The sequence below is a fragment of the Corvus hawaiiensis genome, chromosome 5, assembly GCF_020740725.1.
Source record: "Corvus hawaiiensis isolate bCorHaw1 chromosome 5, bCorHaw1.pri.cur, whole genome shotgun sequence".
Taxonomy (NCBI): Eukaryota; Metazoa; Chordata; class Aves; order Passeriformes; family Corvidae; genus Corvus; species Corvus hawaiiensis.
In genome coordinates, this window is record NC_063217.1 from 56,116,518 (window position 1) to 56,140,109 (window position 23,592).

General features: G+C 43.5%; 2 protein-coding genes across 3 annotated transcripts in view; one reads left to right on the forward strand and one right to left on the reverse strand.

The window, feature by feature from the left end:
- Positions 1-5,889, forward strand: part of IGFBP7 (insulin like growth factor binding protein 7) — a 15,552-nt gene extending 9,663 nt beyond the window's left edge. The window contains exons 2-5 of one of the 2 annotated variants that reach the window (XM_048304112.1): positions 2,225-2,334; positions 3,597-3,713; positions 4,067-4,197; positions 5,654-5,889. In XM_048304112.1, the coding sequence (XP_048160069.1) occupies positions 2,225-2,334; positions 3,597-3,713; positions 4,067-4,197; position 5,654 (359 nt within the window). In that variant the 3' untranslated portion in view covers positions 5,655-5,889. The remainder of the gene's footprint in view (positions 1-2,224; positions 2,335-3,596; positions 3,714-4,066; positions 4,198-5,653) is intronic. The other variant, XM_048304111.1, reaches the window with a different exon arrangement.
- POLR2B (RNA polymerase II subunit B) lies at positions 5,835-23,583 on the reverse strand. The gene is made up of 25 exons (XM_048304086.1): positions 23,469-23,583; positions 23,165-23,237; positions 21,612-21,762; positions 19,993-20,105; positions 19,502-19,721; positions 18,390-18,548; positions 17,212-17,376; positions 16,510-16,706; positions 15,651-15,770; positions 15,084-15,270; positions 13,884-14,027; positions 13,497-13,636; positions 13,258-13,369; positions 12,616-12,770; positions 12,175-12,373; positions 11,889-12,057; positions 11,325-11,421; positions 10,271-10,365; positions 9,743-9,993; positions 9,566-9,655; positions 9,189-9,296; positions 8,597-8,710; positions 8,361-8,521; positions 6,981-7,176; positions 5,835-6,085 (listed from the first exon to the last, which is right to left on the reverse strand). Exons 1-25 carry the CDS (start codon positions 23,485-23,487, stop codon positions 5,996-5,998), a joined length of 3,525 nt encoding a protein of 1,174 aa, XP_048160043.1. The 5' UTR covers positions 23,488-23,583; the 3' UTR covers positions 5,835-5,995.
- Positions 23,584-23,592: the final 9 nt, after the last annotated feature.

Below are 23,592 nucleotides of genomic sequence, written 5' to 3' on the forward strand. Positions count from 1 at the left end.
ACCAGAGGAGAATTGAGCCAGATCCTGGAAGAGCATTACAGTGCCTTAAAGTCCACCTGGCTTTTAATGTAAGAGTCAGAATCTCTCCTTTTCTGTGGTGAGAGATGGTGGTAATTGGGGGGGCAGTTGTGTTTTTCCTGCCTTATAGAAGAACCCCAGTGACAGAGAGGATGGTGTCATACAGGGGCAGACATAGCCCTGCCAGCTGGGGACAGGCCCCAAGCTCTTCTCTAGTGGGGGGCTGGAGCAGAAAGCAGCAGCATGCTTTGCTGGGTGCATATCAGCTGGAGGCCCTCACAGAGCATGGGTCCAGCCGAGCTGCCCGGGGACATTGTGTCCCATCAGAGCTTCCAAGCACCCTATTATCCCTATTGTTTAAGGGACACCAGAAAAAGAACAGCTGGGCTGTGCAGGAAATGCTGCACTGGGTAAGGGGACCAGAGTGCATGACCTGAGGTGGCCCCGTCCTGGGGATGGCAATACCCTGAGCTGGCCACTGTGGGGTACTCAGGGGGTAAACCTTTAGCAGGGTGTTGAAACACTGCTTAAATAATTTCCTCAGATGAGAGACTCAACTCTGTGCAAATGAGGAGCACCTGGGTTGTGGTGTCTGCCAGGAAACCAGCCCATGCTGACTATTAGGTGTGGTTTCAACCATTGCCCAGGGCTACACATGAAACTTTTCTGCTTCTCCACAGCTGCCTCCTGTTAAAACCAGAACTGGGATAGTTCTGTAACAGAGACTGTTGAGTGCAGCTACCCCATGTCTCTTTGCAGCTTCCCACCAGCAGGCTGTGTACAGTCATTCCTGGACAGAGAAGTCTCTCAAAAGAGAAGAGCGAACACTTCTCTGGGTTTGCACCAGCTGCTCCGGAGCAGGGAACCACCTCAGCATCCCTTGGGCTAAAACAGAAGGATGGCTGATACCCGTTGGCTGGTGATACCAGTGTGGATCTGCCCCAGATCCTGAGGAGGAAAAAGACAGCAGCTTTCTGCTGGAAGATGTGGCTGCAGTGGGATGCACTTGAAACCTGCAGCCCACTGTCTGCAACAGGGCTGCAGGGTGGAGTGCACATGCAGGGCTGAAATCAGTGCAGGTTTGGGATCCCATAAGAAGCATCAGGACCCAGATCTGCCCCTTTTTTATGGGGCTGGGAATGAGCTGTGGTCTGTGGGTCACTATACCCAGGAGCTTCCATCAGCCAGGTTCTGGAGTACCTGTCTGCATAGGAAATGCCGCCTTCTCCTGATGGAGTGTAATGGGAGCCTTAGTTTCCTGTTGCTGCCTGCATCTTCAGAACAGAAGGGGGAAAGCAGCTTGTTGTGTTCTTAAAGCTATCAATAACTGGAAATAAACACTCTGTGCTCCTTTGGTCTGCACTTCGTATTGCGGGGAGTTAATAGCTGCATTTTGCAAAACAGCCTCACTAAAGAGGGATTGAACAGAAAAGGCCTTTCTTCCCTTCCTGGGATATGGGTCACGTCTCCGACATTTCCCAGCCTGAGGGGTAAACATCTTCAGCCAGATCTGCAAAACAGCCCTGCTTTGATATGCTTTAGAAGCAACTCTCTATTTAACCAGGAATTGGAGCTCTCTAGAGAAAAGTGGAGCTCTGCATTCACTCACTTCCTTCCCAGATCTCCCCCATGGAGAGCTCTGCCACCATCCAGCCAGCCTTCTTCGGCTGAGCATTGCACACAGGTACAGCATAACATTGAATTCTGCTAGCTCACAGCAATGGGATTGAAATCATGCTGGGAGAAAGGATGCTGCCAAGCTGGCCAAGCTCTCCATGGCATGATAGCGAGTGGATGCACTGTCTCCTGGGGGTCCTTTTCTCCATGCCAGCTGATTTGGTGACTGCATGGTAAGCAGAGCCAGCAGTTGGTAGAGTTCTGCTTAACCCCTGAGATAACAGAATACAAACACCTCTAACCACAACCTTGCAAGGAGGAGGATTCATCACCTGAACAGCTCAACACGTGAGTTTTCATCTGGGGCGAGTGCCCATTGGTCTGGATAGCTTAAGGCTGGATGTGTGTGTCACTTTAGAGAGAGAGGCGCTGTGATGTGGGATCAGTCCAGTGAACTTGGCTCCTAGCAGGGATCACCTTTACCTCATCCTCAGAAACCATCAGACATGACTGGCCCCCACTTAAAAGGCATGGAGACAGGCTTGCAGTCAGTCACCTGGGACTGAAAAGCTTTCCTCCCTTTTTGCAGGACCCTCCATCGTGACTCCTCCTAAGGACATCTGGAATGTGACAGGAGCACAAATCTACCTGAGCTGTGAAGTCATTGGCATCCCAACCCCTGTCCTCATCTGGAACAAGGTAAGGGTCCTACTAGGAGCTCTTACAGCACAGCAAACCAAGGCAGCTGAAACTGCCTGGTAAGCACAAAGGCCACAGCAGATCCCCCTCTGTAGAAGCACACCTCTTTGATGAGTTCTCTCATCTCTGCAGTTCTGTCCACCCACAAACATCTGGTTTTGCTTAGTTTTTAGACATTATTTAGAAAATAAACTTTTGTTGATCCTGAGCCAGGACAGGACTCGTGTTTCTCTTGGTAGCGCCTGGTATTTGGAGCATGTGGGGAATGTCGCTTGACCTGCTTTCACCTTCACCCTGCTGGCAGCATTGACTCTGAGGTGGCTAGACATCGCCCACGTCAGGAACAGGAACCACATGGGGCAGTCATTTAGCTCCAGTAGCCAGCAGCATGTTGATTTTGGCAGCACTGGTAACATCTGGCTTAGGACGGGGGCCAATGTTGAGTGGAGAGGATCCTGGCCGTAGGGCTGAGAGCCACTGCATCACCCCTGCAGCCTCCTCAAGTGCCACAGGTTTATGCATCCTTGTGAAGGATCTTAAAATTAAGCTGAAACATTACTACTTAAGGATACAATGGAGAAAAAATCTAGATTGGCCCAAAATTTGCTGTAAGACAAATTCGTAAGCTTTATTCGTAGGGGTTCCAGAGCAGACTGTCAGGTGAGCATACAGTGTGGGCTTGCTGACTCAGGCAGCGTGTTCTGCTTGTTTATGAGCAGATGCCGAGTTTACACTGTCAGTGCTGCTCTGCTTTTCATGCCTCTTCCTCATGGCTGAGAGACTGCTTGACCTGGTGGTAACAAGGGCTGAGCACCACTTACCCTGTGCTGTGCTCTGGGCTCAGACACTGGGAAGTGACTGCAGTGCTGCTTTCCCATGGATACTGTGCCTACCAGGAGGTATTGCCTGCTTCGCTGCCGCAGAAACATCCAGGGCTGAGCACACCCTTGGGAACACACGAGTTCTGCGAGGCCAGATCAGCACAGGGCACGCTGGCACATCCCACTGCCCAGCACCATCCGTGCCACAAAACTGCCACTCTGTGTGTTGCTGCTGGGGCAAGGGGAACACAGCCTCAGGGCTGAGACTCTGGGGTAGTGGGGCTGCACTATAAGGTGAAACGCTGACACTAGGAAATGCTGCTGCTGCATAAAACACATTCATGTATAACTAATGTTGATCTGTGTGCAGGTATGGTTCAGCACACAGTTCCAACGTAAGCAAGCCCCAAAGTTTTTACCCATTCCTGCACTTCTGTTTAGATAGTTCGAGGACAGTATGGTGTCCAGAGGATGGAGCTTCTGCCTGGGGACCGGGAGAACTTGGCTATCCAGACCCGTGGGGGCCCTGAGAAACACGAAGTGACTGGCTGGGTGCTGGTAAGTACTCTGTGTATGCACAGAGCTGCACAGACAGCAGAGTGCAGCATGCAAGCTGCTCGTGAACAAAGAACAGGACAGGAGACATGGCAACAGACAGGGCATTTAGAGGAAAACAACCTGAGTGAGTTACAAATGAAGGATAAGGGTGGCTGCTGCCTCCAGTCCTACCTGTGGCATGCACCCTTCCTCTGTCTAGCAGGAGTGTGCATACCACCTGCAAAAGCAGAGGGGGGATACAGGGGAGTACGGGGTTTGGCACAAAGAAGTTAGGTAAGATACCTGAAAACAGCATCACCTCTACCAGTGCACAGGATGCTCACTGGGGGACTGGGGTGTGTTTCTTCCCTTAGATATCTCCTCTGAGCAAAGAGGATGCTGGGGAATATGAGTGCCATGCATCTAATGCCAAAGGAGAGGCAACAGCTTCTGCGAAAATCCACGTTGTGGAAACTCTGCATGAAATAGCCTTGACCAAAGGTTGGTAAGTGTGGCTGAACACTCAGCAGCTCTCTCCCCAAACAGTTTATTGTTATTTGATACAAAAGGGCCACCTCTGTTTAATGCTTTCAAAGAAAAAAAAAAAAAAAAAAAAAAAGAACCCAACAAACTCTCCCCCTGCCCTGCATTAGAAATACCAGTTTAACATGCAGTTTTTTGCATTTGACAAAACATTCCAGCAAATCAGCTTCTAGAGTTCTCAAGGGATTGTTAAATAACCTGCCACATGCTGTAAAGTACTGGAAATACCAAATTAAAAAATAAAAAACATAAAATATAAAAATAAAAAAAAATAAAAAAAAAAAAACAAACCCAAAACAACAACCTTCTGGGTTTTTTATAGAGCAACTTTCAGTGGGTTTCCAACCCTACATTTGTATCATCCTTTCAGTGTTGTGTGGATGCTTTCAAACCTGCTCCTCTCTCTTGGGAGAAGTATTGGCACAACAGACATTCCAGTTCCTGCCATGTTCTCTGTATGCTGGGATGTCAAACCTCAGAGATTTGCCACAGCATGTCCTCTTTCCTAGGCTGTGAGCAAAGCTGGTGACAAACCAGTCACCCTCATTCCAGCTGCAGAGGATGTACCACAGCCACATGATAAGCTTAGGAATAAATCTGGATAGCCAGAACAGTAACTGTAACCCTGCTAGAGGCAGAGGCATGGTGAACAAAGCATCCAGCTAGAGAATACTGTGCTGCCCAAATCCTCTGTTGGACATAATCCTTAGTTTTTAATCCCAGCTGGCTTTATCCAAATGATATAGTCTTGACTTTTTGTATCCTTATGTTTGAAGAGCTGAAATACTTCCTTTAGAAGAGCATTAGCAGCACCTGGCATTGAAATGAGAGCTTACAATGAATCCAAATATCATTCACAGGAATTTTGCTAATGGTTTTTAGGTAGTTTCTAATCCTTTTTCAAACATCTTATTTATGGATGTGAATGAAATTGAGTTTTAGTGAGTTGTGCCACGAACAGCACACTTGTACCCCAGAGCAGAAAACGTTCACTCCCTCTCTCACAGTAACGACCGCGAGGTTGCAGTCCTGTGCATAGTGCCTCAGTTTGTTTCTTACACACACCCAGCACGTGTTACAGCTGGTTCTTTTCAGCTGTAGGAAAGCTCTAAGGCAGCTGGAGCTAAGTGATAAGTAAATGCAGACTGCCAGCTTAAAAGCAATTGATAAGGTTAATGTAACAAACTGTCAGACATCATAGCTACACTGTGAGAGTCTGTGTGCCATGCCCAGGTGATCTCAGCACAGAAAAATGTATCTATTATCACTCCCCTGCAGCAGGGAGGGAAGGAAAGAAGGCAGGAAGGAAGGAGGGGTCAGGTCTCGCCCTCAGCCAAGAGATCCCAAAGCTACTGCCAAAGTTGCAATATTCCCCCTTGGAACAGGTCAGAGTGTAACATGTTTTTGTTTTTCCACAGATGATGGTGCAGAGCTGTGATGTGAGGACTTTCACTTACGCACAGTTTTAAATTAGTATTTCGGAAAGCTGCAAGCTCTGGCTTTTTCTAGCTGACTAACCAATCCCTCTTAACTCCCTTTTTCTGTGAGTCCCAATTTGCTTGCACACTTCTTTCACAGATACACAAATAGAATCACAAGTTTGATTACAAATTTTAATTCTATTTACAAGAAATAAACATACTTTTGAACAGCACATGGCAGATGAGTAAAACTGTATTTTGAATGGAACATACACAAAATGAAACAAAACCTGAGCACTTCAGTCTTGTAATTAAAAAAAAAAAAAGCCCTTTTCAAGGCTAAACACTCATCATACGAGGTGCAATACTCATAGACATCAGTTCTTGGAAGAGGAGTTTGCAGGCATAGGGCATTCGAACCAAAGATATCTGGAAAGAGATTATAAAAGTCTTGTGATAAACACTCATAAAGCATCAACTTCCACCACCCTCTACACAAATAACTTGTTGAGTTTTTGGCTTAAAAGCATATCTGAAGTTATGCATGAAAGCATTTAACAAGAATTGCTCACAAACAGTACTTAAAGCAAGAAGGAAGCTGAGATTGTCTGTAAGGGCTACGTAGCAGCACTCCAGAACACATTTTTAATGTAAAAGTGCAGCCTAAAAGGGATCTGATCCTAAACAAGAGCCACTTAACACAGAACATGTGCATAGCAGAGTGTGCCTGAGGTGCATAAATGCAGGTAAGGTTTCCAGCACACATCAATTTGTAACCCCAGTGCTGTGTTAAGAGTTGCAGCAGTCAGTCCCTCACACAAAACCATGCCTGTTCAAGGCAACTATTCTTATCTCTGCCACCGCTCTCCCTTGACATACTTCTGTAACCAAGCATGGACTGCAGAGCTTTTATTAAGTTAAAAAAAGCCACCAAAGTGCAACACAAAAGACCTCCTGTGGGGACCCAGCTCTGCAAGCATAAATATCTTCATGGGACAGTCACAAGGGCGATGCCTCTAAATTCCTGTGATTCTGAGTTTTACTTCTAAAAATAAGCTCTTGAGCGTTTAAAGTCTCTGAAAACTCCGCACCGTACAATATTTGAACAGCATTTCCTGCCAAGTGACAAACCAACACTACAAAATTAATAACGAAACATCCAAATTGACTGCAACGCTATAAACACTTAAAACAGTTATGAAACTAAAATAGCAATTGTTCTGGTGCTTCTTTAAATATTTACTTCCCTATCCTCCTGCTTCACTCAAGTGGCATTTCCTCTTGCCCACAAGGAGAAACAATGGCTGATGAAAACCACACGTACCTGAGTTTTATTACGGCATCCGCGGCATTCGTAGGTGTGAGTCCTCGTGTTTGCAATCGCCATGATTCCACAGAGGTTACACACATGGACTTGGTATGGGTCTGAAGCTTCAAACAACCTTTCTCTCAAGAACTGGGCTGCTCCATGAGCAATCTGGCAATCTCGTTCCATTTCTCCAAAGCGAAGGCCACCATCACTAAAAGGAAGAGAAAAACCAACTTTTGAGTTCACTGGCAAAATAATCGATTCTTGTTGGTGGAACAGGTATCTGTATTACAAGGCAGGAGGAAAGCTGTGCATTAGTTTTCCTCTAACACCTCAGAATAAAACGGTGAAAACAGTAATTTCTAACTGCTGATGAGCATTTCTACAGCAGGTATCTGACAGCCACAGCACAACTGCACGGCAAAATGAAACGTACAATTAAGTCATCCTCTGCTTATCTGTGGTGGGTTACATCTTGGCTGCTTGCCAGATGCCCACCAAGCAGCTCTCTGATCCCCACCATGTCGACAGGACATGGGGAGAAAGTCAGATGGGAAAGCTCATGAGTGGAGATAAAACCAGGGAGATTGCTTATCAATTACTATCACAGGCAAAACAGATTCCACATGGGGAAAATGGTATCACCCATTAAAAATGGAGTAGGATGATGGGAAATAAAGACAAAACTAAAAAGTTCACTTCCCCAGCCTTCTTCCCAGGCTTATTTCACTCCTTCATTCCCAAGTCCTTCCTCCTCTCCCTGTGATGACACGGGGAATGGGGCTTGCAGTCACTGCACCACAGTTCCTTCTCAGCTGCTCCTTTCTCCTCAGTTTGTTCCTGCTCCAGCATGTGGTCCCTCCCATGGGATAGTCCTTCACAAACTCTTTCAGCGTGGGCCCTTCCCATGGGGTCCAATCCTTCAGGAACAGATTGCAGCAGCAGGGGTCCCCCACGGATCACACCTCCTGCCAGGAGCCTCCTCCAGCGTGGGCTTTCCACAGGCTGCAGGGCAGATCCTGTTGCATTTCCTCACTCCTCTCTCACAGCTGCTGTGCAGCACTTTTTACCCTCTCTTAAATACATTCCCACAGAGGTGCCACCAGCACCACTGCTGGGCTCAGCTCTGGCCAGCAGAGGGGCTTCCAGGGCCAGCTGTAAGTGGCTGTGTCCAGCACAGGGCAAGCCCTGGTCCATCCTCAGAGAGGCCACCCCAGCAGTGGCTCCTGCTACCAAAACCTTGGCACCTGCACCCAGTACATAATCTTAAGCCAAACACATGAAAAAACGGGTGGCCATTTGGTTCTAGCTGCAAAGCTGAAGCCACTAATTGTTCAGGGCTAAAAACTCAACAGAAAAACAAAACACCATATAGAAACTAACACGGATCCTTACCGAGATCTGCCTTCCATGGGCTGTCTGTTAAGGATCTGGATTGGCCCTCTTGCACGAGAATGGATTTTGTCATCCACCATGTGCTTCAAACGCTGGTAATAGGTAGGACCAATGAAGATCTGGGATGTGATTTTTCGACCAGTGAAGCCATTGTAGAGGACCTGAAGAAGTCAATGCAGTCATAAACCTTACCACCCATCAAATGTATATTAAAAAAATTGATGTTTTGATTATACCTCATTTCCTCTTAGATGATAGCCATAATCTGATAAAAGATTAGAAATCTTTTGCACATTGACAGCATCATTAAAGGGTGTAGCATCACCAATTTCTCCCTTGTTCGCAGACACCTACAGAGAAGAGATTTGGAAAAGTTTGTCAGGTTTCGAAGGACTGTGTAGACCATATTTAGCTGTTTCAAACAGTTGTAACTCTTAATACTGGAATTTGAGATTTCATGCCAATGGTACTACCCTATCTCACTTTGTTCATCTGCCACATATTTTTAAAAATATACAATAAACAATTTTGCTACTCCCTTTTCTGGGTCGGGGAAAATGTCTGGAACAAAAGCAACACATGAGAGAGCACACTGTAGGTAGGGCCTGATCTGCTGGATAAAATTTATAGGACTGTATATCTTCCCTAAGAAAGCTCCTTTTGCTATCAAGTAACTGGAGAACAATAATTTTTAAGTGAATTAATACCTACTAGATAGTATTCATCTTTACAAAAAAAAAAAAAGAAAAAAAGCTCAAAGCAAACAACAACCCCCACCAAATTTAAATTCATATTGCTCAGACATGCAGTATAAAAGACTGTTCTTACCTTGCCCTGAAGACACTCAATCAAGTGACCAATGGTCATACGGGAAGGGATGGCATGGGGGTTGATAATGATATCAGGTGTGATGCCTTCACATGTGAAGGGCATATCCTAGAGCAGGGAAACACACAGTCATTTCTTCCCAGAACATCATGTTTAGGAAAAGTGGGTGCCTGGATCCAAATTACATCTTTTAAAGCATTTCAAAGGCATTTAAGTACATAAGAAGCAGCTGTGTCCTCTTCAAAAAATATTTTATCTACACTTATGTCAACATATTGCACAGGAGTAGAAATTCCAAAGACAATTCACTTAAGACAGTTCCAATTCTAAGATCATCACAGGTAAAATCTCCAGAAGAAAAAAAAATAAATGGCTACCTCTTGCCTGTACTGGATACCACAGGTTCCTTTCTGACCGTGTCTGCTAGCGAATTTATCTCCAATTTGCGGAATTCTTACAGAACGTACCTGTAAGCCAAAGGAAAACACTCAACTGATAACTTAAAACACAGACCAAAGATGATTAAAGCAGACAGCATGAATGTCAGTGCTCACCCTAATCTTGCAGAACTTGTACCCTTCCTGGTTCAGGGTTACCATGACCTGATCTACAATCCCAGTCTCGCTGGTCCGCAGGAAGGTGCTGCAGTCTCTCTTGGTGAAGCGTCTGTTCGTGCTTTCCAGCTCATCTTCATTTTCTGGCAGTGTGACTGTTTTACCAATGATGACATCATCCCCAGACACACGGACCCCAGGGGCTATCAAACCATCATCATCAAGTTTGTCATAGATTGCGTGTCTCATACCTTGGGGGGAAAAAAGGAAAAATGGAAGTAGACTCCCAAATTTTTCAACATACTGACTCTGATGTGCTGCAGTAATTCAACAAGTCTGCTTGCAACTTCAGACAACTGCTAAAATACCTAATGGAAATATCTCAACTGATATATTAATTGCTATGAAATACAGAAATGTCTGTATTAGTATGTCCCAAAATGAAGACTGAATTAGTTCAACATTAACTACCTTGCCCACAAAAATCTTAATTTAAAAACTCAGTCTTTGTACGTTCCTTTGTCTTACCTTGGCAAGTTTCACGTGTGGGCTTTTCAAAAACTTCCTCTTGGTCATACCCTTTCTTAGACTCCTGCTCTTTGTATGAGCGATAGAACACAGATCTGAAACAAAGTTACAGAGTCTTCTCCAGTGAAACTGGCATCATTTTCCCTCATCTGTATATCTCATTTTTGGATATTATGGCTACTGTTACTAATGACAACCAAATCCAAATAATGACCATATGCCACACAACCTTTCCTCTGATTTCCTGTTAATCTGACCTTCACTGAGGAAGGGAAAAAAACCAATAAAACACCCCACCAAACAAAAACGTTTCAGATGGCATTACGGTCACTTTGCAGGTATTGCCGAAGTACCTAAGATAACATCCTAATTTTTGATGCACTGTAAAGACTTTTGGATCTGCTTGACATCTCAGAAGTAGTTATTATTCCTAATGACTATTCACATCTTCAGCATATCATTCCTGTGTTACTTTCCTCCTTATACCTGCCATTTTGCAAACTTTTTTAGGCTTCTACTGCTACCTTGCAGTGCCACACACACAACAACTGAGCTGCAGTGAAGAACTTTCAATTCATATAAGGGTCTTTCTGGGGCTTTAAGGGTTTTTGTTTGCTGCCTCAGTTGCCAGCACATGAAAGTGCTTTCAGATACTATAATGCACAAAGTCCCATCAGCCACCAGCTGTGCCAACAGCAGTTCCTTCTAAGGAGAGGGCATTCCAATCCCTACTGGTAGCAACTGTCTCACTAATAAAGACAAGACTATGTTAAAACGCTGCAACATTGTTCATGTAACTGTCGAGAGTTATATGAAAATACACCAGGGAAGAGCCCAAATATTTCTCCATTAAACTGTGATACAGAAGACCCAAAACAGAGTAAAGACCAAAATGGAAGAGCTGGGAAGGCAAAGTGAACAGTCAGGTTACACAACGGATGAACCATTCCTGTGTTTTGCTAAGATACACATTCACTGTTTTCATTGTGCTGCTCCCTCAAACTCCATTAAAAAAAAATAAAAGCTTCTCAAGTTGGAAAGATTCAGATCTTACCTGAAAAAGCCTCTGTCAACAGCAGAACGGTTCATGATGACAGAGTCTTCTTGGTTATAGCCTGTGTATGATGCAATGGCTACGATCGAGTTGATACCTACAATATGCAGGGAAAATATTTTGGAAGAATGCACACATGCCCAGACAGACACTAGTTAAACTCAAAGTAGGCTGTACTCTCTACAGTGAAGCTGTTCTACCCTTTCTCAGATAAAATCTCTACATCCCACACACAAAAACATGTAGTATCAGCAAATGCAGCTCTTGTTAGAAAAGAGACTCAAGAGTGACCCCTTGTGAAAAACCTATCAAACACCAATACAGAAAATGCATTTTTTCAGTTAGATTTTAGCAGACTTTATGGGTAAAGTAGTTCCAGCTGAAACACTACCAACATATTTTTTGCAGTCTAGGCGTCCAGCTACAAGCTAACACTTAGCCTCTACTTATTTCTTAAATTGCATACGTTTGCTAAATGTTCAGGTACTCTACACACACCATTTGTGAGGTGTTTTAAACAAAACAGTGGTATTTTTGTTCAATGACCATGAACTGACCACACACCTGCTGGTAACTCTCTGAACCTCAAGTACTCCATGGAGCGTGTTGTTACCAGGGGCTTCTGGGGATAATACAACACATGTGCCAGCGTGTCCATACGGACATGGAAGTTGGTAATGTAGACTCCCATAGCCTGTTTACCCATAGCAGACTGGTACGTGTTCCTGGGAGACTAGACAGACAAAGGAAGACCAATAATTACGTACATAAAACTCTTGACGCACACAGACACACACCGGGGTGTGTTCTGTCAGCTTGAAAAGCAGGATGTCAGCAGAAGTGCACTGACCTGGTTGTGATCAGGGAAAGGGATAATAGATGCACACACTCCCAGGATCATGGATGGGTGAATCTCACAGTGTGTGTATGTTGAACAATACGCCACACCTTTCTCTTGCAAGTCATCTGGAGTCATTGCCAGCATCACAGTCTCTTCTTCCAGGGTGTCAATGTACTCTACTACACCACTGGCCACGAGATCCTGCCAACTGAACAACCAGTAACTCAATTAAAATGGGTCTCTTCAGCAGTGACAAGAACAAGGACTTCCCTGGGTTATTATTACTACCACTGCCTCAGTGTGATTAAAAAAATTGATTAAACTACCAGGCAGAGAAAGCATCTTTGTGCTGCACAAAGCTTTAAACATTCCTCTCTCCAACCTGAGGGAACATGCAGCTTCCGAGATGGAAAATGATACCTTCAGTTGAATTTCAAGAACATAACTCACCTGTAGTTGTTATACTCTCGTTCCTTCAGCTGGTCAATGTGCCTTTTCTTCAGCAGCAACTTCTGTTTCTCCACAATTAAAAGGGGCCGACAAATTCTGCCTGCATCGGTGTAGATGCGGATTTCTCGCTCACGAATATCTCTAATCATCGAGACCTGGGCAAGAGAGCAGCATCCTGTGACTACAAAGTCTCAGCTTGGAATCAGAACCACAGAACACAAAACAGGATAACTAAATTCTCTAAAGCAAAGATTTTCTATACACTATCAGAAACACAGAACAAACAGTAACACTCCTACAAAAAGAAGTGTTTCAGAAGATTATTTATAACTGTTTTGTCTTTCAACTGGGTCCTCTTGAAAAACAAACAACCTCCCCTAAAAAAACCAACCCCACAACCAAACAACAAACCATACACAACACCAAGCATATAATAATAATAATAATAATAATAATAATAATACTAAATCACATGGACCAAGTACAAAAGCCTCCCTAACAAAACGCTAAACAAACCCAATGTGAAATATATTCAGAAAGAGATTTGCAAATAATGCCACTTGGAGCATGCAAAGTAGTATAAAGGCATTATCCTCTCTTGTCTGAAAGGACACCCAAACTCTAGATGTAAAAAATTTATACCTCTGACACAATGATGTCCATCTGACGACGAAGCTTCCTTAGGGTATTCATGAGCTGCTCTGGATCTTTGTGTATTCCTACCCAGCAGCCATTAACAAAGATCTTGGTAGCACTAGAAATGGGAAACACAAACAAATAATAATTAAAAAAATCCCACCCCACTGAAGAATCCCAAACCCTTGAAGTATTGTGCAGGATAAAAAGCTTAAGTCTGTTAAAAAAGTTTCATTTGCACATACTCAGCTATTGCTGCTGGAGAGATTTCTTCTAGGTTTTCCATACTCCACTCCTCCAAGAATTCCAGAATCGGGGATGGCTGAGACCCCACAGAAATGTAAGCCATCAAGGCTAAGTTCTTCACAAGTCCGACTGCATGACCCTAGTTAGAAACACAAAGTTAACCTGCATTTTCAAATCAAGAGGCTCCCCCAAGAAGATCCAACAATTTAAACTTAACTCCTCAAGGAACTGGACACAGAAACATGCTTTTAACCACCGAGCTAGCTATAAAGCTAAATATTTGTGTCAGCATTACTAAAAGAAGTGCAAGGGATCATCCCAAGTGCCATGGCTACAAAATGACCATGAGGGAAAGGCAGTTAGTACACAAATCCTGCCTTCATTACCTCAGGGGTCTCAGCAGGGCAAACCATTCCCCACAGGGTGTTGTGCAGCTGCCGGGGCTTGGCCAGTTTTCCATCTCTCCCAATCGGAGAATTCAGGCGTCTCAGGTGGGAAAGTGTGGATGCAAAAGTCAGGCGGTTCAACACCTGCACGCAGGAAGGGGTTCAGTCAGTCAAGGCTTCGTAAGTGCGTTGCTGACAGGCATCACGACACACAGCACAAAGGATCAATGCCCTCTAGAAATTATGTGCTTACAAAGAACTAAAATAGCTCTGATATTTGTTAGCTACACTTTTCAGCTCACCTCCACTAATCTTACACTACCCCTGGAAACGCAAGCTCCTAACTGGTGTTATAATGGCAGAAGTTTCCACAGCATGCTTATGCCACAGCAAGGCTCAGCATGATGAACACACTTCTATCCAAGCAGAGGTCTGGTTTTTGTTGTGTAGCTTACTCTGATCAAATGAACTGAACAAGTGATATTTTCTAAGCTGCACTGTCCCCCCAGGAGGGTTTGCCAGTACAATGACAGTCTTCTTTTCCAACTTTGGAAAACTAGGACCACTTAGTTATTAGGAGCAAATCAGCATTCACATTCTTTCCACTCTTCTCAAAGCTTCTCTAAAATCTAAGAAAATCTACCTTAACAGCCTGAAATGTGAGGTTATTTAAAAAGCAAACTGCAACAAACTGTGTTGGCATTTAAAAACTGAAAACTTTTTCCTGTTTTCATCCTTATGGGAGAGGCTTAACTAAACACTGCACTGGGCTAATGAAGTCAGTGCTCCTCATCATTTGCCATGGAGTACATAACTTTTGTATTACAAGGTGTCACTCAAGTTTTTTTAATGGCCTGTGAAGCATTGGAAGTAACTAAAGGAAAGAAATCCATCCTCCTGAAAGATTCCCTGGGACTACAAATTTACACAGAAGTCTAAGATCTAACAAAAAAATCCTTACAAGAGTTACACCAACTGTTAAGCAGTGAATGCAATAGCTGAAACAAACAAACCATGACAAAAAACCCCTAAACTACACACCTGACCCAACTATTTGGATCTTCATCTGTCACCTAAGGAAGTCTCCTTATAAGAATATTTCTATTTAACATACAACGTGCATGGCTGCTAAGCAATGTTAAACTCTTCCATGACAGTTTTACCATAAAAACTGTAAACCTGACAAAGTCCTTACTGTACCTGAGATACTCCTGCTCTGGCCTGATGAGCTTTCTTCTGGTCACCCCAGTTTCCAGTTGCCAATGAGTATTTCAAACCGTCTGAAATAATTCTTGTTTTAATTGCCAACTCCAAGTTGAAATCTTTCCCTCTGTCAATGAACTTCTGTGCATATATTCTCACTTCCTTCAGCAAATTCTTGAACATTCTGTAGAAGAAAGACACCGAAAAATATGATTAAACAGTGCTGTGAAATTCAGCCTACTTGGGACTATTTGGAAGAAGTGTCACTGTCCTCCTGAAAAGAATCAATTTGTAACTAGTGGGGGGGGGGGGGGGGGCAGAGGGGAATAAAGCAAATGAACCTGTTTGTAAACATGCACAAAATATGCTTCAAAGCAAGTCAACGCTAGCCACCTACTGTTAGAGGAGACTTAAACACTCCATGAAGAAGTCACAACCAGATAGAGGCTCTGTTGCCCAAGACTGGCTCTCTGACACAACAGAATTAGTCTGATTTGGAAACACAGAGTTGGCAATGCCTCTACCCTTAATTATGTCCAAAGAAAATGTGTATGTTATAGTTACCCTCTGAACAGGAAAGCCAAGAGTGGCCCAGCAAGATCCAGTCTCTTGTTGCCATAATGATCTCTGTCATCCAGCTCTCTTCTTCCCAGTGCTGCCAGCAACAATCTATGAACCATATACCTAAGCAAAGAAGATCGTTTATGTTTTAAACTGACAGCAGACATTCACAGCAAAGATTACATGTTTTCACAAATAAATCAGTGAACTCTTTCCTACAGGCTGTCCATTCTAGATCTTTAGGATACCACTGTCCTAAAAGAAATCTCTTCAGCGTATCCTTAGAGCTGGATGACCCACTGAAAGTTCAGGCTAAGGACAGAGAGAAGAAAATATTTACATCATGATAGTCATGCCTTAAATATACTGTCCTGTACTGTAATATAGGTTCTGTTTAAGCACATGCAATCTGCTATAAAAATCACAAGTCTCCTGATGCTACAGTTCATCATCTGCATACCAATAAGCAGTGATCAAGACAATGTGCTACTAGTTTTAAAGAGTGGTTTACATTACAATCAGCTTATCAGAGTTATCTACATCTTAGTTATCAATTTCTAGATGTTGTCCATGCAACTGGATATCAAGTTATTTAGCACTATCATCACATCTAACTTAAGAACCAAAAAGTGTTGGGGGCTCATTTTGTTTCCTTTTTTTTTTTTTCTTCAGTATTTTATCAAAATTTGTATTTTCTCACCCTCAAAAATATACCAGTGCCCCAAGGTTTATCACTGAGTATCCAGGAGACTGAGGTTAAAACAAACTTCCATTCAGTGTGCTCTTCCAATAATAGACATATATGTGAGTAAAATATGTATTTAGGGTCCATTTGCAGCTGTGAGACAGAGGTCTGACATACCCTAGAAAATAGGCCTTTTTGGTTTCACAGAAGTCACTGACACCAACGTGTGGGAGCATTTCTTTCTGCAAGACTTCTTTGGCGTACTTGATTCTCTTTTCTTTGGTGACACCTGGCTTGGCACCTCTTGAGCCAATGAAGTTTAGGGCAACATTTTGCTCCTGAATGACAAATGCTTCATCCAGAGAAGGTTTGACCTAAGGCACAAAAATGTAGCAAAATCCTGTAGCAACCAGTGCCTGTTGGGGCTGAATGAAACTACACAGTAGTTTGCAGATGGTTCCTTTCAGGATCTGCTAATTACTGATCCAGCTCTTTTCTGGCACCAGAAAACAGTAATGAAGCATGCAGGAAGAACACAAAGAATAGTTTAAACTTCAGAAAAAAGTTCTCATTGAAGTACATTCTAGGTCTGATGCCATCTCAGATATAATCAAGAGTTTACAGTTAAAGTCAACAACAGTAGCAGAAGACCCTACCTCCCCAAATACATATTAACTCTTAGAAATTTCCACTGAACTCTGTTCACTTAATGTACTTATTAGAATAGGTTCAGGTAGAGAACTTTTGACATTTCTAATACAGAATCTACAACAATAATAAATAAATTACAACTGGAAAATGAACAACACTTCAACTGATGACTAGCTGCACCTACACACCACCAAACATGAAGACAGGAAATAATTGAACATGTATTACCATTTCCATCATTTCTGGGTCTTCAAAATCATATATGATGTGCTCCAGAATGTCCCTGTCGGACACAAAGCCGAGTGCACGGAAGACAATGATGATGGGCACCTCTTGTTTGATATACGGCAGAGTTGCTACAATGCGCTGACCAATGGCACTCTTCTTTGCACCCTGAAGAGATGGGGGGAAGCACAGGTTAGGCTTAAATCATCCTGCCTTTCAACAGAAGTCTCTAAAATCATCCTGCCTTTCCTTAAAAGTCTCTCTCTGGATTTGGATGATACAACAGAAGCGTATTTATTCAAGCACCACAGAAAAACATGACTTCTCAGCAGGCCAGCTAAGGAGCTACTCTGAAACCTTCCTCCAGCAATGACTTTTTATTTTAAAAGCATTTTGAGCTTTAGAAATCTGCAAATACTTCTAAGTTTTTGCTGATACAAAGGAATGTAAATACTACTCGTTCACCCATATGCATCACTTCTCTCCCTCTGTGCCAAGAGCAATCCTATCCAGCTTCAGTGTTCTTTCTGTTAGGCTTAAACTCAGCTTTTCTAACCCACTGTGCAACTGATTATTCAAGCAGCTGCTGCCCTTCTCCAGAAGGAAACACTGTGGGATGCAGAGAACTCAAGAGTGCCCCAGACATCAGGGGTGAGAATACTGTAAAGCTTCTATTTAAGTTGCTCTTTTCAAAACATCAATGCAATACTAAATGAGTACTGACACCTTTTGCTTTAGAAGTTACAAGTAGCACTTATTTCCCCTCACAGATGGCACAATTAGATGTTATATATGAATTAATATGTGGTCTGCAAAACACATGTTGACACTAGCTTGGCCATCAGCAAAGAGAGGGTCCCTGCTCCTCTATTTGTTCTTTGTGAAAAAACAGGATACAGCTTGTTTGAATTTTTTAAAGCTCGTGTACAGTAATTTTAAAATTATTTTTAGCCTTACCCTAAAATCTGCCACAAATTGAGCCTTCATTTCAATCCTGAAATTATTTATCATAGAGACAGGCATAACGTTTGACAAACAAATTTTCATTTACTTTTATCTTCTTTACAATTTAGCATCAGAAGAAATTTCTTCTCAATATCCCAAAACCCAATGACATGAAGAGACAGCACAGTAACAAAACTCCTAAAACAAACTCTGGGGTTATTACTGCCAAGGCATACCTGTCCACCTCTGGCCAGCATGCTGACCCATATAGTACTTGTTGGTCGAGAGGAATTTTCCAGACACGATCTACACTCTCCTGTGTAGGCATATTTTGAATCTTTCTTTGCAAACACATACACTGTGTTTGTAGCCATCTTCTCCTGAGCAATCAGAACCTGTGTTGGAAGCAAGAGCACCAGTAAATAACTGACAAAACAGCATGCTGAAACCAACACTCACGGTGATTCCACTACTCCTTCAGGTGCCTTAACTTTTGGAGCACTGTACAGCATGAAGGCAACTTGACAAACTCAGCTGGATTATACTCTGTATTTTAAAAATACAGATTTAAACAAAATCTACAGCTAGTTAAGATGGAATAGCCAAAGCAAGAGACTCAGGGAACACTGCTGTCTGTGATTATTTACCACACCTGCTGGCGGTGCCGAGACATTTCTGCTAGCTGTAGGCACAACACTGATACAGAAAGCATTTCACTATCTGTTTTTCCAAGGCCAACGCATTACACAGGCATTTAAATTTAAATGCCAGCTCAACAATCAAAGCCAGATTTTTCTGTTTCCCCCAAGAAGACTATAAAATTCTAATTATTTTGCTGTGTTTGCCTAGGTTATCAGTTAGAAAATAATGGCAGTTCCACTGGTGAGGCACTAACAGGGTGTGGATATGATCTGCTGAAGCTGCTTCCACAGCAATGGAGGCAAGAACCTATTATTAAAACAAAATGCATCTATATGGTTGTGAACAAGCTGGAGGATACTCTGAGTGAAGAAGTGCCTCATTTCACAGGGCATGCTGCTCTGCAATTCCGGAAAAGGAAATACAAATATCTGGAGTATGTAGTGGCAAACAGTTCACAAAATGAAAAGCAGTTCACAAAACTGAAGAAGGGAAGACCTGAAGATGGGAAATGTGCCTCAAAGAAGAAAAGGTGGCTTGCAAAAGCCTTAACAGATTAAAAGCCCATCCTTCTGCATGATCAGGAGCTCCCACAGTAACTCTGATACACTGGAGTAAGAGTGTTTATGCTCCTGGCACAGAACATATGGAAACAAGTAAAGAACTTCCAGTGTCTGTCAAGATGGCTGTGCAAGGTATAGTCCCTTACCTTTTCTGATCCGTTAATGATGAAGTAGCCACCAGGATCAAGTGGACACTCGTTCAGCTCACAAAGATCACGGTCAGTTAAGCCGTTCAGCAAACAGTACGTGGAACGCAACATGATAGGGATTTTTCCTATAAAGGTTTTCTGGTGCTGGGTCTGCAATTGGTCCTCTCCTTCTTTAATAACTGTTTTAGTTATATCCACATACAAGGGGGCAGAATACCTACAGAATAAAAACACCACTGTGTTATCTGTCAGTTATTGTCTCTCCGTACAGCCCTGAGTAATGAAGGCAGTTATTCAAGCACTCACTGGTGTATTAAGCATTATTACCAAATCATTAATCACCATCTGCATTTAACAAACAGACATGGCATTTTAAATAAAGCGGTAATACTGCATTTTCAAGGCACTACTATATTGAAAAAGAATATCAATCAATAAAGCAGAGGCAGTTCTTCCTTGTGTTTATCCACCACAGAGTTGGCTCTTACGTAAGATTTCTCAGTCTGGCTTCATTTGGCATCATAGGTGAGGGTGCTCCATCTCTTTCCCAATGTGTAGGTTTGGAGAGATAGATTTGTTCAAACTTCAACAGATACCGGGGCTGGAAAACAAGAATATATTTACTTGTAATGGAAGAAACATCTCTCTTATTAGCAACCAGAATGTTACTGCAGAAGAACAACCACTACCAATAAATGAAAACACAGCAAGCTGGCAACATTGGTTCCTAGGATGATTCTATAGGACAAGTAAACAAGTAAGACTTGAGTTTTTGGAAGACAATCTGATTTTTAAAATGCACAAAAGCTTCCTACAACAGGAGGTGGCACACCCTTGTTGGCAAACATTTTGTAGGTCAAAAAATCCCTCTTTCTCAGTCCTTATGTGGAGAAACACCTTCTCCTGGATTTGCAGCAACAGCCACATACAGTTCTCATGAAAGCAATCTTAAAGAGAACACATTCTTATCTCTGAGCATGATTGCTAAATCCTCTCATGTGCTCTAAACTGCCTTCAAAATTTGAGACTGAGAAGTAGAGGGAAACAGAAACAAAAAAATCAAGTTTTTCCCAATACACCCAGTTTCCTTAAATTAGTTTAGTATCTTCAAATGTGGTGAGAGATTGGCTGCAAGTGACTCTGAAGGAAAAAGTAAGTTTTCTTTTTCTCATCCCTAAACCTATTCCTAAAAACTTGTATTTAATAAATGAGAATAAGACACTAACCTCTGTGATTTGAGAAAGTAAAATAGTAGCTCTTGGGCAAAAAGAAGCCCAGCACAAACCACACTTGTGACCTGAACTGTGACCAGGCACAGTGCAAACAGTAACTGCAGAACTGCACAGCTGGAGAATTCTGCCATAATATACACAGAATAACAGAGGAAATGTTAAGAAGAATTAGTGGGATAGATGCTTATGGACAGTTTGTCTAACAGAGAAACCAAAAGGCATCTTAGTTGTTCTCTGCAGGATAGCTGTTTGCTTGAAAAAAAATGCAAAGGAACAGGAAAAACGTGTAACAAATTTAATGCTTGGGTATCCTAAAGATCCTTTAAATCTCTAGAGGGAAGCATCTAGGTAGTGACTGACAGCAAGGCAATGGCTCATCACCATTTGCACTTAAGGAACAGGGATCAGACCACACAAGGGACACAGGTGAAAGCACCACAGTCACTGCAGAAGGTGCACACTCATTGTAGAGGAGCCACTGCACGGCGCAGATCCGAGACAATTTGTCCTCTTTGGAACGTGGTGCCAAGGGAAGAAGATGAACAACAGCACCCTTTGAAAACCTGGACCAAACTTGAGCCCAACTTAAGTCAAAGCCAAGAGAGGAGAAGTTTTCAGCCAAAAACCTTTCTTGCCATGGTAAAGCTACTGAAAAATCAAAATCTCACCAAGACTTGACTTGCTCTTGGCTACCTGACCTGCTCTACTAAATCTGTGCATGCAGTTTTGCACAGGAACTGACAAAATGAGCTGCAGCAGCCACTTGTTCTTGCTCACTTCTCAACTCAAGCAGCAGGACAGGGGTGGAATAAAACTGATGTAAAATGATTTTGCATTGTAAAAACACATCATCTCTGCCAGGGTTCTCCACTTACTGGCTCTTCCACTTCTCCTGAGGCATGCTGGGCTTCAGCTTGTAAATCAATTGGTGGAGCATCTTCAACAATTCTCTGCACAGACATCTGAATAAACTCATCAAAGGAATCCAGCTGTTGCCTGACTAAACCCTTTTCATCAAAATAGGAGCTAAAAAAAAAAAAAAAAACAGGTTAATAAGAAATCTTTTAATTCATGTACTTCACACATCAACAAACTTAAGATACATTTATAACAAAACCTCCAAAAGCCCTGAAATACAGTACAGAATCAAGCACATCCACTTATCCCAAGGCATGAGTTTCAAACAGAGATGCTCCTCACAAATATTTAACAATTCCCTCACTGCCTGAAGACACAGACACTTCCGAGTGACAGACTTGCTGCCACCTCTCGGCTAAGCCACGACTGCATGCACAGTCAGCGCCTTAAATTTCTCTTAAATTGGAAGAGAAACATGATGACAAACCTCACAGAAAGCAGCTTCAGCTCAAGTTTTCAATAACGCCTGTAAAATACTTTGCTTTAACTAATGTTCCAAGCTGTAGTAAACTGGGAGCATGCCCCCAAGTCCAAGGCATTGTTCTCAAAACTTTTATCTTGCGTCCTCTCTGTTCCAGACACACAGGAATTCCCAGCTTCACCTCCTCCAGATTTCCCTTAGCTTTTGGGTCACCTAACTTCAAACAAGCCCAATCAGAGCCCAAATTCAAAGCTCCACAGCCTGACTTTTGGTGGGATAAACTAACCATGTCTGCTGCATTCACTCATGCTGTCAAGTTCCTCTACCTCACATTACTGAAGTGAGCCAGGGAACCCACATTACCTCAGCTTCTGTCCCATCACTGTCAACATCTCAGAGAAAACTGGGAAGAACTACCCCCCACCAACAAGTTCAAGCTTCTCCAGGAAGGGTAGCACACCCTTGGCTATCTTGTGTGCTGCTGTGCAGTTTGCTGTTGCCCAAGAAAAAGGATGATGGGAAAGAACAACCTGTATCCCAGGACTGCCTCCGAAGTTTCTCACTTCTGGTCTCCAAGCAGACTGTCTATGGGACCAGCCCCACAGATCTACCCTTAGGCTTGCAACTGCTACTCTAAGACACCACTTGTGTACATCTTATGAATGATGTAACTAGCAAAAGAAACACTTTTTACTCAGTTCCGCATAGCATCCCACTCCTTAACACTCATAAAAAGCTGCAGGTCCTGGACACTAGAAAAAAACAACACCAAAATGGTGGAAATAATCAAGTACTGATGTCCTAATGCCAGCATCAGCTGTGAGATTAGTGGGCTTGATATGGAACCAAAACCACCTATTTCTTCACTGAAAAACTGTGTGCTGGGGGTCACCAGAGCTTCTCAATCCCTGACGACAAGCCTTTGTTTCTGCCAAAAGCCCTCCTGCTCTGAACGAGCTGCAACACACACTTTAGCACCACCAAGCCTGCAGCTCCCAGACGCGTTTCCGGGAGCAACCTGGATGTCACCCCGCACAACCGAGAGCACATGTGTTGAAGGCTTAAGGACACCGAGTTTTAGCCGGTCACCTAATAACAATCCAGCAGGCTTCTTGCCACAGGTCGGGGGTAATTTCATCATCGTCTTCATCATATTGCATATCTGCGGGGAAGCACAACATGTGAGCCAGGCTCCGACCACCGCGGTGTCCCTCCTCGCCCGCTCAGGGACCCTCCGGCACCCCGGCTCCCGCGGGAGATCCCACCGCGCCCGGCGCATCCCCCCCATCTCCCGGTTCCTGTGGGCCCCGCGCGCGCCCAGCGCCATCCCCGGCCCCCTTGCGAGGACGGACGGGAGGAAAAGGCGAGGAGAAAGAAAGGGAGAACCCCTCACCTTCGTCCGCGTCGTACATGGTGGCGGCGGGAGGAGCCGCGGCGGCGGCGGCCGAGCGAGAGGCGAGGGGCGAGAGGCGAGGGGCGAGAGGCGAGGGGCGAGAGGCGAGCGGAGCGCGGCCGAG

Excerpts from the sequence above, each read along its gene's own strand:
- POLR2B (XM_048304086.1), bottom strand. Across the intron at positions 16,707-17,211 it reads ACCCAGAAATGATGGAAATG|GTCAAACCTTCTCTGGATGA; the intron begins GTAATACATGTT and ends TTTGTGCCTTAG. Across the intron at positions 14,028-15,083 it reads CCAGAGCAGGAGTATCTCAG|GTGTTGAACCGCCTGACTTT; the intron begins GTACAGTAAGGA and ends TCCTGCGTGCAG.